The following is an 18491-nucleotide window of genomic DNA, read 5'->3' as shown; positions in this document are numbered from 1 at the left end:
GAAGAAAGTGGCAAAGGCTAGAGCTTGGCCAGCTGACCCCCACCTTCCCATGATCTTTATGTCAATCTCTCCTCAGGAATAACAGTTCCACAGGGAAGTTCTTCTCCTGAGAAGATTCCCATCAGTTTGATGGGCATTCTTGGGTGATGCTCTCTGACTTGATTCTTGGGCCCTATCCCTCTACACTAAAAATGGGCTTTGAACTGAAGAGCTCCAGTAAAACCAGAGCAGAAATACAAATACCTTCTCAGATGTGCTGGGGACAGACCTACAGGCTGCACTGGCCATGTGGGATCAGACCTTAGTTGTTTGTTTCAAAGAGCATGAAAAGCTACAGCTGTAGGGCTTCAAATATGACATCCCTACCAAATACTTTTTACTCCTACCCTTGTTTCTACGTCGGTCCATTCAGACTCTGTTCCATCTGGTTGGGCAGGTTCTACTGTGGAAGATCTTCTCTTTCGACTACAGAAAAAGGGAAGACAATGCAAGTTATTTTTTGTATCTAAGAACAGGAAATAGAAATAGGGAAATACCATATATACTCCTTCAGAGAATTGATACATTTTACAGGCTAGTCTGTTCCTCAAGAATGAGCAGCTAAGAAAATGACAGCCCTCTAAAGAAAGGAATTTGAGGATCACTCACCCAGTTGGTGATTCTTGTTTCAAAGTCTCAATTTCAGTAAACTGGACGGCTTGTCCACCACCCCTTGTTTTATAAACATCACCCTACAGCCAAGAGAAAAGGTCACCATTACACTTTGTATACATCCAAAGGGTAAACATACATATATATTTCAAATTAAATTTAAGACTCTGTTTTATGCAGACTCCCATCCACAAAACCAGATGGTGCTTGGACTGCTGGGTCTGTACCGTTAAAATTACTTTAAAGATTTTTGTACCTACCTCTCACTAAACAAAAGAAGTCCAATGTAATATAATTAGTAGCATTCTTAATTGCAGAAAATAACATTCCTTTTTATTCAACCTATAATTTAAAAACTACACTAGAGATCAAGAAATCTGTCAGAAATTTCTAAATGTTAGAAGGCAATATACTTTGTTCTCTGGATGTACCCCTCCTCTCATATTCAAATAACATTACAGTTGTTTTTGTTTTGGGGTTTTTTTTTGCCGTACCGTACAGCTTGTGGGATCTTAGTTCCTGGTCCAGGGATCGAACTCGGGCCCTCGGCAGTGAAAGCACAGAGTCCTAACCACGGACTGCCAGGGAATTCCCTCAAGTGACAGTACAGTCAAAGGTAGGAGTTCTTTGTTTGGTTTACTTCTTAAGTAGGGGTTAAAACAAAATACATATTAATTAAAAGTACCTAATACATCTGCAGTTCCTCTAACAAACCTGAGACTCTAAGCCTCATTTGACAGAAAGTAGCAGATTTTGTTCCAATTTAGTAGATTCATAATCTAAGTAGTTACTTTAGTTTTCTAACAAACAAAGAGGTTTTATCAAATACCCATTTAAGTTCCAGTTGACACTGTCTGTGTTGACACACAGGAAGAGTGTTGACACAGAGGAAGGGGTAAATGGTTTTTTGTTAAGCTGACTTTTTGAATATTTTCTTCTCTTGTGTAAATTTTTTACCTTAATTAGCTTAGTTTCAATCTCCCCATCGGAGGCTAGTTCCTGGTGGGTCAGCATGTACTTCTCACACTTAGCTAGTGCCTTTTCATTTGCAACAGATACAGTGATGGCATGAGGGACATGTGGCTGCATGACTGTTTCAGTTTGCAGGTTAGAGGCAGGCTTATGATCTACCCATCTGTCTCCCGCAGAGCGTGATCGTCTGTGTCGCAGACGAACTGGTGGTGCGTTCTGATCAGGTTGAAAGAGGAATCAAGAAACAAGCATAACCCAGAATTAATTTAAGAGTGCTATTAGAAGTGCAGCAGTTTTGGCTACATTAGTTGGTGACAATATCAAAACAAATGCACGAACCTTTTCAAAAGCTAAACGTTATTACTCAAGCAATTTAAATGTTCTCTTTGTATTTAAACAAAACCAACGGACATCTTTTAACACCAGCTTTTGTATATGTATTATATATTCTACTAGGGAGCTTCCCTTTCAACAAAGAATGGAAGGAAAAGTTCTGGTAATGCCGCTAGTCCTTCCTGCATAGGTGGTATTCAGGACAAGTAATTCATTTTGCATTCTTAATCAAAAACCAGTATTTGTGCCTGCTATTGTGAGTTAATCTGTTAGGTCTATGACTATGTTAAAAGCTTCAGAAAGACCAGCAGAAGTCCTAAATATATCATAAGCCTCTAAACAAAAGAGAAAATACTCCTATTACAAACCAGGACTCTCCCCAAAGCTGATGGAGCTGTAGACTACAGAATGCTAAAGAACATAAGGTATAATGAGAACCTTGTGTATAAAATGATTAAAAGAATGTAAATCAAATACTTCTGAGTACTTTAAAAAATCTCAAAAGAGAACTTTTTGAAAAGTTCAAAAACAATAAGAACTAGATAAAGAATATACTGTAAAATCAGCCTCTATCATACAATGAAAAACTAGATGCTTCCAGTAGAATGTTATATAACTTTAGGACACTTAAATTTAGCACATTCAGCCTAAGGGGAAAAAAAATATCACATACAGAACATAGTTAATAGTTTCTTTGTAACTTTGCAAACATCTTTCTGTTTACAAAACTGAAAGGAAATGAAACAGTCCTTCAAAGCTGGTCAAGTATGAACATCTAATATAAAATGCATACGTGGAGAACTGAAATGTTTTTCCCTGTACAAGAAACAAATGAAGCACTAGTGACAAATCATGATACTAAAACATGGGCAATAGAGTTTGCCACTCTGGATGCCCAAACCTCACAACAAGCAGGAAACTTCCCATTCTTAAAATAGCTTAATGTTGAAAAGGAAGAATGTGGCTCTCCCGTCCTACCATTTAGCAAAGGTGACAGATTTCTGAAACACACTTAGCAATAAGTACATTCTGAAACAAGCTTTGGAAAGATGACAGTCCTTACATTCTACGATCGTTTATGAAATAAATGATATTTTAAATTTCTTCCTCACTGAAGTATTATAAATTCAGTCCACCTGACCTAATTTTTGACCAACAAACCTAGATGCATAGATACTAGCCTAAACTTTTCTCTGCTGCACTTCTAAAGAGATTTTGATTTCAAATGAAGAAGTTAAAGGACCTCTAGTAAATCCTCTTAAATATCTCATAGCCAAATTAGATATTACATTAATGTTGACCAGGCATAAGTAGGCCTTGAATAGTTTTCAGTCTATAGACTTGCATGAAATAAGGGGGATTTATTAGAGTTGATCAGAAAGACCAGCCACCATGATTTGCTCCCTAAAAAAGGTTTAAAGCAAAATCTGCAAAGAACTTAAGCGACTTTAGAATTATCCGTTTTGCCTTGGTAAATACCTTGTAATTCATCATCATCCCTTAATAATCAGGAATGCAGGCCACCTGAAATTTTTCTGCACCCTAAATTATACAAGAAAATCTAAAGCAAATATTTACTGTAAGATTAAGTTGTTTCGAAGAAAAAAGATATATTAAAATTTTTACTAAATGTAGTAAATTCACAATATTAACTTTGTCCACTTACTCATATTCAAAGGAAAACTTTACCTTAATCCTTAAGAAGAAAATATAGACATGAATTTGTTTAAACACCCTTGAATGAGGCAGAGCCCTTGTAAATTGAAATAAAGGCCTTGAGATAAAAAGCAATATATTGGAGATGGAAACCTTCCTTCGGCAGTTATAAAACAGGTGGCCTGGGCTCTTCAAAAAATAGTCAGTGTCATGAAAATCAAAAAAGGGGAGGATGGACTATTTTATATTGAAAGAGATTAAAGAGAGATAACCACATATAATGTATTCACCTTGATAGGACCAAGGTTTGAAAAAAGAAAAGCCATTATTGGCACAACTGGGGAAATGTAAACATGAACTGTATGTTAGAAGGTACTTTTCAGGGTTAACGCTTTCTTAGGTGTGATGAAGATTGTGGTTATGTAGGACACTTAAGTCTATATAGACTTACTGTCAAAGGTTCAAGAAAAAAAATATTTACAAATCTATTTTTCAAAATAAAAGCCTGGGAAAGCAATTTTTAAAATGAAAGTTCGAAAACAGCAAAAAGTCTAATTTGGGGAAGAGAAACCAAAATCAGAAATGGAAAATGTGCTCTAAGACCCTCAGTCACCGACTTTGTGGATGCTCATCAGTTTGTGCAGCTGAAAAGCACATGTGACTCTGGGATGTGCCCCACTGACCTGCTTTCACTGAACAGGAGGCAGTATTTCTGTGCCAAACGGGTTTAGGCTTTTTCAGATGAAGAGCTAGGCCTCAATTTCAGGGTGATTTGATCTTAAAAACTAACAGAAAAATTAGACCTTGTTTATATTAGCACTCACCCATCTTTCTGTTGAACTTTTTGAACCAAGTTAGTTAAAAAAAACACAGAAGATTAAAATCTATTGCTACAATGCTTTAAAATAATACTGGCACTAACCCTGCTGCAGTGATCCTCTTCTATTTCTATCTCATTTCTGAGTGAAGGAACCACCTCCCTGCCTCCAGTCCAGTACATCCCTCGCCTTCTGTCTGACACGATACAAGTTTTACTTTGTCCTGGCTCCTGCTGCCTACGCCTTGCAATAGATGTGACATTGAGAGGTGTGTTGTACGAAGGAATTTTCTGCTCCCATTCCGAAACACAGGAAGCTACAGAAATGCTGCTGCAAGAGTTAGAGCACCTATGTAGCTGTGGCTGGCTCGTGAGTTGCTGGCCGTTGGAAATCTGAGCAATATAGTTACTAGAAGGCTAAAAAAATTGAAGAGAAATTAATGAGCAAGACTTGAAAAAGTGAAACAATGCATTACTTTAATTAGCACAGGAAGACATAATTTTTGTACTAAATTACTAATTTTTATACTAAATTTGTTTATACTAAATTTTAAAATATTTATAAATAGAAATTTGAGAAATACAGTAATATAAAACAAAAAATTGATTCTCACACAAATAGTCACCTAATCTGAACAAACCTTCTCTAGTACTACTAAGTTACTACACAACTACAAATAACTTACAGGTACTGGTGATGGAGAAACAGATCTTTGAGTAGCTTTTTCTTGATCGCGCTTCCGAGAGGGTCTCTCTGGCCTTTCCGTTTGGGGTTCAATAACTATAGCCTTCAGTTGTTTCAGTTTTTCATCTTTCACCCAGAGTTTATTTTGCATCTCCAGCTGTTTGGCTGCCACTCGACGCTCCTGAAGATTATGTATGGTGATAAATAGTCTAATTCAGTTATAGCAAACAAGTGCACTAGTTTACCTGAACACTTTACTTCCTAAAGATGACAGTTCTCCAGTTCTTCGTAATGCTTATTAATTTGTTGTGACTTGTAAAGGCAAAGGAAGGAAGGAACTGAATAGGGGCTGCTGTGGCCACCACCACTAAAACCCTACCCCAAGTACAAGTGATTCCGAATGCTACAGTTAGAGGTGAATCATCCCTGACATGAGCACTGTATGAATGATACTCACACATTCTTTCTCCCACTTCATGGTTGTTTCTGTCACCATGCCTTGCAACCTGGCTTCTAGTCTGCGCTTGTCAGAAAACTGTCGCTGAAGTTTCTGATTCTGGGTTTCCAGCTCCTGTTGCAGATTGCGCTTATCTTCTTCATAGATAGTTGTTGTTTTCTCTAAAATCTCAACCTGGGAAAGTAGACCATTATGTTCAGCATTTGGTATGTAAACATTTCAAGTAGCTTTAAAATAATCTCTCTCATAATCTTCTTATGCAAGCATAGTTACCGAAAGAAAAATCATGGAGAAAGCATTTTCTTCTAAAATTTCATCTGAATTCCCACCTCCATTCCTAGAAATGAGAACTTTTCCTCACTGAAAGATTAAGTTATAACTGATTTCGTGTGAAAATTACTTTTCCTGAAAATTAAGGCCTAAAATTTAATTTTTAGGCTACTTTCAGAATAGAGAACAGTATTATTGGTTGAGATTAGCTTCTCTCTAGAATGAATTGTACCCCCTAAATGATCCTCAGTAAATGAGAGAACAAACATTACACAGTAAATCAAAAAGCAAGCTATAAGCAAAGCTAAACTGTAGAAGAATCTCTTCGATTGCTAAAGTTTATCTCGTAAAATTAAAGAGTGTATTACCCCTTTTATTCTTTTCACTCATATTTCCTTTTTGGGGGGATGGGATGAAGATTAGTAAATAACCAAATGATAACTCCCAGTAAGCAGCAGCTGCAGGCCAGTATAGCAGAATGGCTAAGTCAGAGACCAGTGCTAAATATACATCCATTATAATACCAAAGCCAACCTTGTATTCTAAAGTTTTGTTTTTCTTCTCCAATCGTTCAATTTCCGATTTCTGTCCTGAGATCACCTTTTCTTTTTCATTTAGTTTTCCTTGAATGTAGTTTTCTTTATTTAAAACAGCATTGTCAAATTCTTGCAACAAACCTTTAAAAGTAATAGCTGAAACAAGAGCATGCAGGCCAAGTTTACTCCGATTCGAAAATAACCAATGAAATCAACTTTTATGTGATGTGGGTAAGTTGTTTTTTTCAAGGCCTCAATTTCAGGGTGATCTGATCTTTCAAATAGGAAAATTAGACCTTGTTTATATTAGTGCTCACCCATCTTTCCGTTGAACTTTCTGAACCAAGTTAGTTAAAAAAACACAGATTAAAATCTATTGCTACAATGTTTTAAAATAATACTGGCACTAACCCTGCTGCAGTGATCCTCTTCTATATTTCTATCTCATTTCTGAGTGAAGGAACCACCTCCCTGAGCCACATTTCCTCATTTCAAAATGGGGATTTTAAATAAATACCACTTATCTCACATTTTTCTTATGAAGATGATAAGTGTAAGTACATTCACTGAGCACTTACTATGTTCCAAGCTGTTCCTGTCCTACATGGTTTTTATACATTATCTCATTTATCCTTACAGCACCCTCTGAAGTAGGAGCAATTACAATCCTCATTTTGCGGATGGAAACTAGAAATAAAGGATTAAGTGATTTTCTCTAAGATAGTTATTATAATGTAATACATGTTAAATGCCTTGCAAATAAGTAACTAGTAGGAACTAAAAAGTAGCTGTTATCCCTTTGATCATCACTGTTGATTTTTGAAAGGGAGAAATTCATACCCACTTTTCTCTTTTGCTTTACTTTCTTGGAATATAAAATGATGCCTTGGGGACTACTAAATTCAGAGACAAAATAACCCTTCCTTGAAGATTCTGTCCCACCATAGAACTCAATTCCCTGCAAATTTCTGGTGTTAAAATGACTGCAGTTTTGCCCTTACACTGTTTGTGAAACTCATCGATCATCATTTGTCGTAGGTGATGTCGTTTCTCTAGTGCTTCAATCAGCCTGGGAAGAGTCTGCTCGTCATTGATATCCAAAATTTCGCAGGATGGCAAAGGTGGAAAACTCTGCAAAACCACTTCTGAAACCAGCAATTCTGTATTGAGTTATTAAAAATAAAAAGTGAGTTACACAGGAGAAGAAAAAGTTATTCAAACAAGTTTTAACACTGTGATAAGAGCCCCAGTCAACATTGTACCTTGTTGGGCTGTCATAATACTTCCTTAAAAATGTGTTATAAAGAAGGAAAAATGAATAAAAGGTATATAATAAAAGAAATGTCACTTTGGTTCAGATTTTTTTTTAAAAGAGACAGACTCATCAGTGGGCAAATGACATAACAGCAGCTCATACCATCTCCAACAGGACCTCCCCGGGCCTGGTTTCTGTATCGCCTTCCCGGCGTTAAACCACATATTGCCTTGTCTGTTGGTCTTGCTACTTCAACCTCTTGGGTCACTTCTGCAAATCTCATGACTTGCTAAGACACAAAATAAATGGGGAGTTTGTTTTTTTTTAAACAAATAAGCGTATTCAAGTCTTTCTAAAGAAATTAGTAAATGAAATGGTAATAGATTGGTCATTAGTTCACTTCTGTAACTAATGGTTGTGTATCAGTTTAAAAAATGTTCAAAATGTTATTCTTCGCATCCTAATGGTTGTTTTCTCTATAGAAAGTCAGGCTTTATAGAGGCATTAAAATTACCAAGCTTTCTTCATAATCTTCGGCCTTTGGATTCACACACACAATCAGGCGTACTTTCCCTTCCCCGTCGAAGTAGTTCTTGAACAGATGGGTTAACTTTGAATCTCGATATGGAACCATCTATAAATATATTCAAATCCAAATACATAAGGCAGAAAATGCACACAAACAAAACCATACAAATGTCCAAAGGCTGCTGCTTACCTTGTTAGTTCCATACGTTTGGTTCTCTCTCAGGACCTCCATACACGTTCTTAGCGTCATTAGTGACTGATTAATGTTACCTGACAGAAGAATGTACACATAAGACATTTGAAGACAACAGTTGAGTAGCTAGAGTGTGGTCTGTTTGCCTATGAAATCCCTACTTCATAGAACTATTAGATGGAAATTACAAATGACAGATTTTAGTGGCTCAACTTAAAGAGCTGTCCATATCTGGCAGTGTTGCAGGAGAAGGTGAGTACCGTCCTTCAGGGACTCTATCATAAAGACCCTCCACTGAATGCAACATTATGCTTCATGACCCATAAAGTTTCTTCCAAATCTTAAATACTGTGATGTGAGAGAGTATATTAGATACAGATGTTTAATATCGTTATAATAAAATATTTTCTCTAAAGCATGACCATTTCAAGCTATAGTTGGCTCCATCCAGACACTGAAGTCTCCCCTGCACCAGGAGTTCCTGTTTCTACCAGTCAAGTGTCTTAAGAGCCAACTAACTCTGTTCCCTCAATACATAAACAAGGGTTTCTTAGGCAGCATACTTGTTAGTCCTGGCCACTCATTTGAATTTCTGAGTCAAGGCAAGTCTGACAGATCTATCAAGCCAACAATACAGGAGAGCTCACCTGCATAGACCCCAGAAGTACCTGAGAATTTTTTCATCCTGAAACCTTAATTAAAGGTCAGCTGACTCCACCATGCTTTCATTCTTAGCCACCTCTCAAAACACAAAGCTTGGGCTTCCCTGGTGGTGCAGTGGTTAAGAATCTGCCTGCCAATGCAGGGGACACGGGTTTGAGCCCTGGTTGGGGAAGATCCCACATGCCATGGAGCAACTAAGCCTGTGCGCCACAACTGCTGAGCCTGCGCTCTAGAGCCCACGAGCCACAACTAGAGAAAACCCACGTGCAGCAATGAAGACCAAACGCATCCAAAAATAAATAAATAGGGCTTCCCTGGTGGCGCAGTGGTTGAGAGTCCGCTTGCCGATGCAGGGGACGCGGGTTCGTGCCCTGGTCCGGGAAGATCCCACATGCCGCGGAGCGGCTAGGCCCGTGAGCCATGGCCGCTAAGCCTACGCGTCGGCAGCCTGTGCTCCGCAACGGGAGAATCCACAACAGTGAGAGGCCCGTGTACCGCAATCAGTCAATCTATCTATCTATCTATATATACATATATATATATATATATATATATATATTAAAAAAAAACAAAAAAAACCCACAGAGCTCATCCACTCCTCCGTGATATTCCATGATGTGTGCGTGCTTTATTTTTCTTGACCCCAACTCCCACTGCCCTTCCTCTTTTTCTTCCATCGTGTCTCCAAAAGCGATATTCCTGTTAACAGACTTCCCTCATCCTCGGGCCTCTCACAGAATGATCCATTCACCTCTTTCCCTAATGCCAGGACCCCCTAACCTGGGGTCCGTGTTGTCTATGGGTACACTTCAGGGAGTCTGCATACGTGGATGGGAAATAAATTACATCTTTATTTCTATTGATCTCTGAAATTTAGCTATTTCTTCCATTGTGAATGTAGGCCAAAAACCTGCAGTGCTGGTATTAGTACCACCTGTGATTTTTAATCAGAAGTCACAGATACTTTTATAACACTATGGTTTATTGCTGATCTCAAGATACTTTGAAATTATGCAGTTATTAGACATGCTGTTGGGATTTTATTTAAGGCCTTAATAAAGCACATAAATTACTATATGACAAAGGTTTTAAAAATACTTTAAAAAACACATTTCAATCTAATTGATTTCCTTTTTAATCCTGTATTTTATGTTATACATTCTAAAATATCATTCTGAGTAGTGTCCACAAGCTTTACCCCATCCCATGGTGCAAAGCCCTGCAACCTTACTTTTATTTCCCAGAAGGGTGGTGCTTCCCCTGCGGCCCTGTAGTCTTGTGAATTGTTGCTTGTTTTCTAAAGCCTGACATTTTATAAGGATGGTGAGCAGAGGGAGGCCAGCAACATTTTCCTGGTTCCTTACTGCTGCCTTCAAATAAATGTTCCCCATACATGCCAGCTCCTGGGTCAACTTCAGGATCTAAGAGGAAGGTCACTCTGACCTGACATCAGAGGGCCCCAGCCTCCTCAAGTCCAGCAGATCTTTCTCTCTTTACCAGTCACCACGCCCTGAACCTCATCACTCAGAACTGCAGCACCTCTAGAAACCTGAGGCTAAACTATGCCCCAGGCACAATATCCTCTTCTAGTTCTCACTCCCTGACCATGTCACACCTATTCCCCATCCACATCAACACTGATAGTCTTTGTTTTTCGGCCTTGCCCTCAGTTTGTTCCTCTTTGTTTTCCATGAATAATCTTATCTTCCCAATTGCTTAAATCATGCTTTTATTGGCAAAACCTAAAACTATGAACCTCAAGTCAAATCTCTCTTCCAAATCCATGTACCTCTCTGCATCCAATTACTAGGTACCTACACTTGAATAAATTGAATATATCCAACACAAAACTCTTTAACTGCCCATACCTGCACCTCAAGCTACTTCTCCTCCATCAAGATCTTCCTTGATTTACCCTCTTCTCTTCCTTCCTCTCCACATCCAGATGGGCCTACTTCTGAACGAGCTCTTACTTTTGGCTGACCTTTGCCTCCAGGTGACACGATTGCTCATCTGAATTCCTGCAAAAGGCTCCTGACTGCTTTTCATCTCTCTAGACTTGCCTCTGGTAAATTAATCTGCTACACTGGGGAAATGGTCTTTCTAAAACTAATCCTTCATTGATTGTGTAACAGCAGAAAGATACAAGTTTTGAAAGTTCAACCAACCTGGGTTTGAACCAGGCTCTAACCTTGGGAAAATTACTTAACCTCTTCCAATCTGAAAACTGGGTATGATACAGTCCTAAAAAGTCACAGTCAAGAAGTCAAGCCCACGTATAGTAGATACTGTGACACACACTAGTCCCTTAATAATCGGTAGTCACCATTATTCCTTCAAGAAAAAATTCAGACTTTCTAATACAATAGTCAAGGGTCTTAATGACCTTGCCTTGCCCTACTGCCTCAGTGGTCACGGCTCGCCAACCCACACCCTATACTCCAGCTACCTTGACCCTGCCATGTTCTCTCAGGAATGATGCCTTTAATTCTATCCTTCTTCAGAGAGCTCATGCCTCAATTTAAATGTCAACCCCACTCATTCTTCCCCAAAGCCCCTGTCTCACACACAGCCCCAGAACAGATGGAGCGGCCCTGCTCTGCACTCCCACAGCACCTTGTACTCTCTACTGAGACCTCTAATTACCTGCCTCTCTTGTACTAGATGGGCTCTCCAGGGCAGGGTGGCATCCTTTATATCTATGTTCAACTCCTGTAACACAGTAGGTACTCCATAAATGTTATTAACATAAAACATGAATGGCTGCACTAAATGAAAGATTAAAAGAGAAAAACACACATACAGATTTCCTTTCAACTGGCTTTTGTACTCAAAGATCTTTCCTATCTCCAGAAGGTGATTTTTACCACTTTGAATGTTGGAGTAGCTATTCAGTCACTTAATTTAATGGACCCAGTACTGACACGCCAGCCATAGATATAATAGACACTCTCAATATGAATAAAACCTATTTTATGTTTATTTTACTCACTTTTTTTCCTCCTTCTTAAAGAAATCAGTGTGTTGTAATAGATCAATACCAAACCAGCATAACTAAAGAAAAAGCACTGGTCATTTAGCCTCTAAATTTTTAGTCAAATTGAAGACAGTTATGCATAAACCACCTATCAATAAGTGACGATAAACTGGCATGGCAAGTTTTTGAAAGTAGTAGCAATAAGTAAGTACTATGCTTTGCTCACCAGCTTCACGTAACCTGTTCCCTTCTGCTTTTGTCCGGTTAGTTCTTTCACTTCCAGCAAGATCTACCAAGGATAACTGGCTAATAGTGATTTGTTCTTTTTCCTGAAGGAAAGATTATAATGCCAGTAACATAAGTTATAACTGATTTACAGTGTTCTTTAAATATATTCAAATCAAATTAAGTCATGAATACAATGTTTGCACAATTCAAAATGTATAGTAGGGGCGAAGGATACATGTTTTGGGGGAAGAGTTTGCTAAAAGCATATGATAAATATCCTCATGACATTACTTGCCCATTGTCTGGTCTTCTACATTATACTGTAAGCTCCACAAGAACAGGAATTCTACCTTTTAACCACTTCATCTCCAGCACCTTGCACAGTGCCTAGCACTCAGCAGGAGCTCAATAAATGTCTGCTAAATAGTGAGTCTACAACAAGGCTAAATATTTGTATAATGAGACATTTAATAATTTTACAGTCTAATAATTTCATAATACTCTAATAACATAAGAAATGAAAGTCAAGAGATACATGACTGATACTATAATATTAGATGTGGTTCAATGGAAAGCAAGTGTACAGAGACTTCACGTAAAAGGATTTTCTAGCTAACATTTATCAAGTGCTGACTGTAAGCCAGGCAATGGACTAAAAACTTTACATGCCTCACCTCCTTTAACCCTCACAGCATTACGAGGAGTTTATTACAATTAGGTGAGACAAGCTAGTAAATGCCTAGGAATCAGAATTCAAATCCTGGTGGTCTTTAGTACCATGCTGTACCATCTACTGCCATCTGAAAACCTTCATGATATACCACAATTTCACGATATGTTTTGAATGGAATTACATTTTAATAGCTTAAAGTTATTAATAAATGATTTATATATTCAGGCCCAAATGCTGTTACTAATTGATATAAGCCTTGTAGCATGACAGGCCCAGCAGTAAAGAGTGATCAGCAGATGGGGCCCCTACTGGCCTATCAGCCAAGAGAAGAACAATTTAGAATTGGCCACTCCTGAACTGCACCTAGCCTGGAAAGTTAACTGCTGACATTTAAAAACCATTAACTGAACTTCTACATACAAAATGAGTCTTCAGAGATAAAAGAAAATATATGTTATGATTCATTCTTTTATCTCCTCTATTAGATATTTATAAAAATTTGTAAACCTTTTTTACAACAAAATTCCAGATTCTAAGATTGAATAGCCAGTTTCCCAAAACTATAATCTAATTAATGGAACTTTTTTTTTTAAATGTCATCACCTACACATATATTAATTCTAGAGCAATATTCAGTGTAATGAAACCTCCATGATTTATCTCAGATTCCCAAAATTAAGGATTCAGAACAAGAAAACACTCCACACGTTAAATCTTTACCTGTAAGACATTGTCTCCATCTGCATCCAAGGGAGCCTGAACTAATTTAATGTTGAACACGCTATGGGAACGGCTGGACTCATGATTCAAATGTGTGTTAGCAATTCGTCGCTTTTTCTGGCCTACAGTGACAGAGAAATTATTGATCAAATCTCGACCGAGTCATTTCAGTGTACATACTTTCTACCAAACCAAAAGGTATTGTCAAATTAGAGTAGCAACTTTCAGGATTATATTTATCACTGTATATATCTGTAATTCTAGCTCTGCTTCTAACCTCTCCAGAAAACTTCAAAAGCCTCCTCAGTAGATTTCACTTCTACTTCTGTACATCCTGCAACGTACATGTTATGGTTCTTATCTTCACGAAGCAACTTAGATTGTGGAGGTCTATGGGAAAGAAAAACATTGGTTTCCTATAAGACAAGGACTAAAATGTCAGGCAACATGACATCCATTCTTATAATGGGAATAAGCCTAAGCAAGACTCCAGAAGCATATTACACTTGGATAAGAATAAGGATATATAGAAAAAGATTAGTTACATAACAGGATAACAGGAATCTATTTTGTTTTAAAAGCTTTGCTCTAATTTGTTCTAACAAAGCACATGAAACAACACTTACTAAACAATTAGACATCAAAGTAGTAGTATAGCACCATCACATGCAAAGGTTAAGCATCAAAATCTAGCATTTTCTTAATTTTAAAAGATCGACAGATAGAGCTGGTTCTGACTTCAGTGTCAACAAAAAACAAATTCAGAAGGAGTTTGGTATATACCAGGAGTGGCAATCCTTTCAAAGTGGCTTGTCAAGTTTTAGTCTAAGGTAGGATGAGGATGGGAAAGGTGCTGCCTGTTTGGCCTCATTCTTGTGAATGGTGGGGGTAGAAACATTTGCCAGCCACCATTATTCAACAAATGCAGATTTCTCAGGGACCAAGGAGGGGCTTAGAAGTAGCAGCCAGCCCAGTACCAATGAAAAACCACCTACATGCAAACATGCCACAGATGCCAACTACTAGTATAACTGCACCCTTCTCCTTAAGAAAAGAGCACCAACACATACACAAAATCTGTGTTCCTCATGGGCGTGCTGCAACTATTCCACCTACCAAAGGAATAAGGTAGAAGTTACTGTTTCTATAGCAGCCATCTCACAGCAACACGTTCAGTCGGGAGTATCTGACGGTCACAATGAGTCGTATCTTAAAAATCCTCTGCCGGGGGGCTTCCCTGGTGGCGAAGTGGTTGAGAATCCGCCTGCTGATGCAGGGGTCACGGGTTTGTGCCCCGGTCCGGGAAGATCCCACATGCCGCGGAGCGGCTGGGCCCGTGAGCCCATGGCCGCTGAGCCTGCGTGTCCGGAGCCTGTGCTCCACAACGGGAGAGGCCACAACAGTGAGAGGCCCGCGTACCACAAAAAAAAAAAAAAAAAAAAAAAAAAAATCCTCTGCGGGCTTCCCTGGTGATGCAGTGGTTAAGAATCCACCTCCCAATGCAGGGGACAAAGGTTCAAGCCCTTGTCCGGGAAGTTACCACACACCATGGAGCAACGAAGCCCATGCGCCACAACTACTGAGCCTGCTCTCTAGAGCCCACGAACCACAACTACTGAAGCCCGTGTGCCTAGAGCCCGTGCTCAGCAACAAGAGAAGCCACCGCAATGAGAAGCCCGTGCACCACAACAGAGTAACCCCTGCTCACCGCAACTAGAGAAAGTAAGCACGCAGCAAGGAAGAGCCAATGCAGCCAAAAATAAATTAAATAAATAAATTTTTTAAAAAATCCTCTGCTTCTAATAGTTCTTCATTGTATTAAAAACTAAACCTTAAACCAGCTCAAAAAAGCAGGTTAATCACCACCCTAACAAATAAAATCTGAATTCACTGCCCAATAAGCACCCTGTGAGTTCATTCAAGGAGTTACCAGAAAGGTTACAAGGCATAGTCACATTTGTCAATCTTCATTTACGTAACAAAACCAAGATAGGCTTCTTAGAAAACAATCTCATTTGGAACAAATCAAACAGAAACTTGGCACATGTGCAGACATGAAAGTGATTAGTAGCAGTGAATGACATCACAAAAGTTTAGGAAAATGGGTACATACAACTGATACTTTGAAACAAATGGGAAAGTAATTCGTCTATAAATTGTTTAATATAAAGAAAAGTGGGGGGCTTCCCTGGTGGTGCAGTGGTTGAGAGTCCGCCTGCCAACGCAGGGGAAATGGGTTCGTGCCCTGGCCCGGGAAGATCCCACATGCCATGGAGCGGCTAGGCCCGTGAGCCATGGCCGCTGAGCCTGCGCGTCCAGAGCCTGTGCCTCGCAACGGGAGAGGCCACAACATGAGAGGCCCGCGTACCGGGGGGGGGGGGGGGGGGGGGGGGGGGGGGGGGGTATACAGACACCTGTTCTCAGTCTAATGGTTTTCCAAAATCTAACTGTTCCTCCATTAATATTCACTGAGTCATATACACAAAAGTTAAGTAATACAACACAGGTCTTCATATTATTTGTCTTGAGAGGCCCTGACAAAGACAGCATTGAAGATAAGCATTTAGCTTAAGAACAAAACCATCAAGGAACAAGATACCAGAGTCAGCTCTGGCACAAATGTAGTTTGTGATGCTAGATTGTAAATGCTCTTCAGTCTCAGCAGGGCAAGACCCAAGGAAATCTAAGTAATAGTCTTTTAACTCTGGTGGAATGACAATACAGATGTCACTTCTTATTGGTCAGTGATGGAAGGTCTGTGACTATTAGTTGTGCAGACAACAGCTTTAGGCTCCATTCTGTGGGGATCACCAGAACACAGATTAGAGGCTACAAACTCCCAACATTAAGTGTCAGGTTCTTAAAGGTAGCCTCAGGGCACATCTACAGGGACACTTCTTTATACAATTAAGGTCCTTGTCAAAATACAGCCCAGGGCCCACATATATACAGTAGAATATTACTCAGCCATAAAAAGAAATGGAGTTATTTGTAGTGAGGTGGATGGACCTAGAGTGTGTCATACAAAATGAAGTAAGTCAGAAAGAGAAAAACAAACACCGTATGCTAACACATATATATGGAATCTAAAAAAAAAAGAAAAAAAAGAAAAAAAAGTGGTTCTGAAGAACCTAGGGGCAGGACAGGAATAAAGACACAGATGTAGAGAATGGACTTGAGGACATGGGGAGGGGGAAGTGTAAGATGGGATGAAGTAAGAGAGTTGCACTGACATATATATACTACCAAATGTCAAATAGCTAGTGGGAAGCAGTGGCATAGCACCGGGAGATCAGCTCGGTGCTTTGTGACCACCTAGAGGGGTGGAATAGGGAGGGTGGGAGGGAGATGCAAGAGGGAGGGGATATGGGGACATATGTATACATATAGCTGATTCACTTCATTATACAGCAGAAACTAACACAACAGTATAAAGCAATTATACTTCAATAAAGATGTTAAAAAAAAAAATACAGCCCAGGGCCAAGAGTTTTTCTAAAGTAAAGTCTAAGGTGAATATTCTCCTTAGATGCCTTAACCCAGTGGTTTTCCTAATATAGCTACATATCTAGTTAATATACAGAATTATTCACCAAGCACCAACTGCATGACACATGAGTTATATTTCATTTTGAAAACAAAAGTAAGCTTTATCCCCATTTATAGCTGAGAAAACTAAACCTCACTGATGTGAAGTGACTTCAAAGTTAAGCAGCTAAGGGACTCTCTCCACTACTTACTTAGGCTTTATGGGATCAAACGGCACCTCTTCCAATAGATCATATATGTAATTATTATATATTTCAATATAAGAGACAAATACACCATAGACACTATCTTCATCAACCTCTTCTGCTTTGCAAAATTCTTGTACATTTATCATATCTGCAAACTCTGGATCTACTTGTCGTCTGAAAAAAGAAAAAAAAGCCCCAAAGTCTCATCTTACACACTGTGAGTAAATAAATGACCTCCATTACAATCAGGAATGCAGAGCAACTTTATTCATACTCATGGTTGGGCCAACAGTTCTCCCATATCTCCCCAGATACACAACACAGGCTTTTACACCCTCTCTCACCAAGAGTGGCACCTTCCCTAAACAGGGATTCAAGGGCAGTGTGCTCAGAAACAAACAGAACATCTGAGCAAATAAACTTACTTAAGAACATCCCTCAACTTTGACCTCACTAAAGTCAACTGTCAGACCAACTTCTGTTCACCATTCCCTGTGCCTGAGGAAACCACTGGACAGGGTTCCCATGAGGCCAGTGTTACAAATGTAATTACTTACTTGCTAGAGGGGGTCTTTGGATTGGGCGTGGCTTCTCTTTTCTGCCGTTCTAATAAAGCATCAACTTCACACTGTATATCCATACTATTCCTATCATTAGATTTAAAAACCTTAAAGTGGGAGCAAAAATCAGACCATAATTTTTAGACTTTGACTTAAATAGTAAGGAATATATTTAAGAAATAAAAAACAATATTTAAACATATTTAAAGTTTCAAAAGGTATCCGATGCCTTAGTTCTCCCTTAATACTACTGTATTCACAGGTATTTTGGCACCTATGCCCTCTAGTGAGTCACAACACACAAAAAATTAAACTTACGTATCGTTTAGCTTGAAACGACCCTATACTGTTAAAGAGCATGTCCAAACAGCGAGGAAGCAGTCCTCCTTCCCCTGGAGAACCAGTCATAGTGTGAGTTTTTCCACTTCCCGTCACACCATATGTAAAAAGGAGACCTACAATGTAACAAGTCACAGTTATATATTAAATGTCACACTTGGCTATATCTTAAAAGTCCTCCACGTATAATATTTTTTGTATTAGAAAACACTTAAAATTAACTGCTCAACACCTCAATATA

At 38.9% G+C, this 18491-nt stretch overlaps 1 protein-coding gene and 1 long non-coding RNA gene across 5 annotated transcripts in view; one reads left to right on the top strand and one right to left on the bottom strand.

Moving 5' to 3' along the window:
* LOC131752037 (uncharacterized) overlaps nucleotides 1–7719 on the top strand; it is a 33629-nt gene extending 25910 nt beyond the window's left edge. Inside the window, exons 2-3 of the long non-coding RNA XR_010839697.1 lie at nucleotides 1153–1267; nucleotides 7416–7719. This is a non-coding gene — a long non-coding RNA (uncharacterized lncRNA). The remainder of the gene's footprint in view (nucleotides 1–1152; nucleotides 1268–7415) is intronic.
* KIF23 (kinesin family member 23) overlaps nucleotides 1–18491 on the bottom strand; it is a 38089-nt gene that overhangs the window by 1634 nt on the left and 17964 nt on the right. The window contains exons 5-22 of one of the 4 annotated variants that reach the window (XM_059056053.2): nucleotides 18230–18366; nucleotides 17909–18018; nucleotides 17355–17525; nucleotides 14685–14726; nucleotides 13892–14004; nucleotides 13615–13736; nucleotides 12220–12322; nucleotides 8351–8430; nucleotides 8147–8266; nucleotides 7795–7921; nucleotides 7379–7537; nucleotides 6376–6533; nucleotides 5572–5745; nucleotides 5116–5295; nucleotides 4535–4846; nucleotides 1609–1839; nucleotides 649–731; nucleotides 387–465 (exon numbers count right to left, since the gene is read on the bottom strand). In XM_059056053.2, coding sequence (XP_058912036.1) covers nucleotides 387–465; nucleotides 649–731; nucleotides 1609–1839; nucleotides 4535–4846; nucleotides 5116–5295; nucleotides 5572–5745; nucleotides 6376–6533; nucleotides 7379–7537; nucleotides 7795–7921; nucleotides 8147–8266; nucleotides 8351–8430; nucleotides 12220–12322; nucleotides 13615–13736; nucleotides 13892–14004; nucleotides 14685–14726; nucleotides 17355–17525; nucleotides 17909–18018; nucleotides 18230–18366 — 2501 coding nt within the window. The remainder of the gene's footprint in view (nucleotides 1–386; nucleotides 466–648; nucleotides 732–1608; nucleotides 1840–4534; nucleotides 4847–5115; nucleotides 5296–5571; nucleotides 5746–6375; nucleotides 6534–7378; nucleotides 7538–7794; nucleotides 7922–8146; nucleotides 8267–8350; nucleotides 8431–12219; nucleotides 12323–13614; nucleotides 13737–13891; nucleotides 14005–14684; nucleotides 14727–17354; nucleotides 17526–17908; nucleotides 18019–18229; nucleotides 18367–18491) is intronic. The other 3 variants (XM_059056054.2, XM_059056057.2, XM_067029259.1) reach the window with 3 other exon arrangements.

This window comes from Kogia breviceps, chromosome 3, assembly GCF_026419965.1.
Source record: "Kogia breviceps isolate mKogBre1 chromosome 3, mKogBre1 haplotype 1, whole genome shotgun sequence".
NCBI classification, from domain to species: Eukaryota; Metazoa; Chordata; class Mammalia; order Artiodactyla; family Physeteridae; genus Kogia; species Kogia breviceps.
Note: the sequence above shows the minus strand (reverse complement) of the source record. Positions and strands in the feature narration are given on the sequence as shown.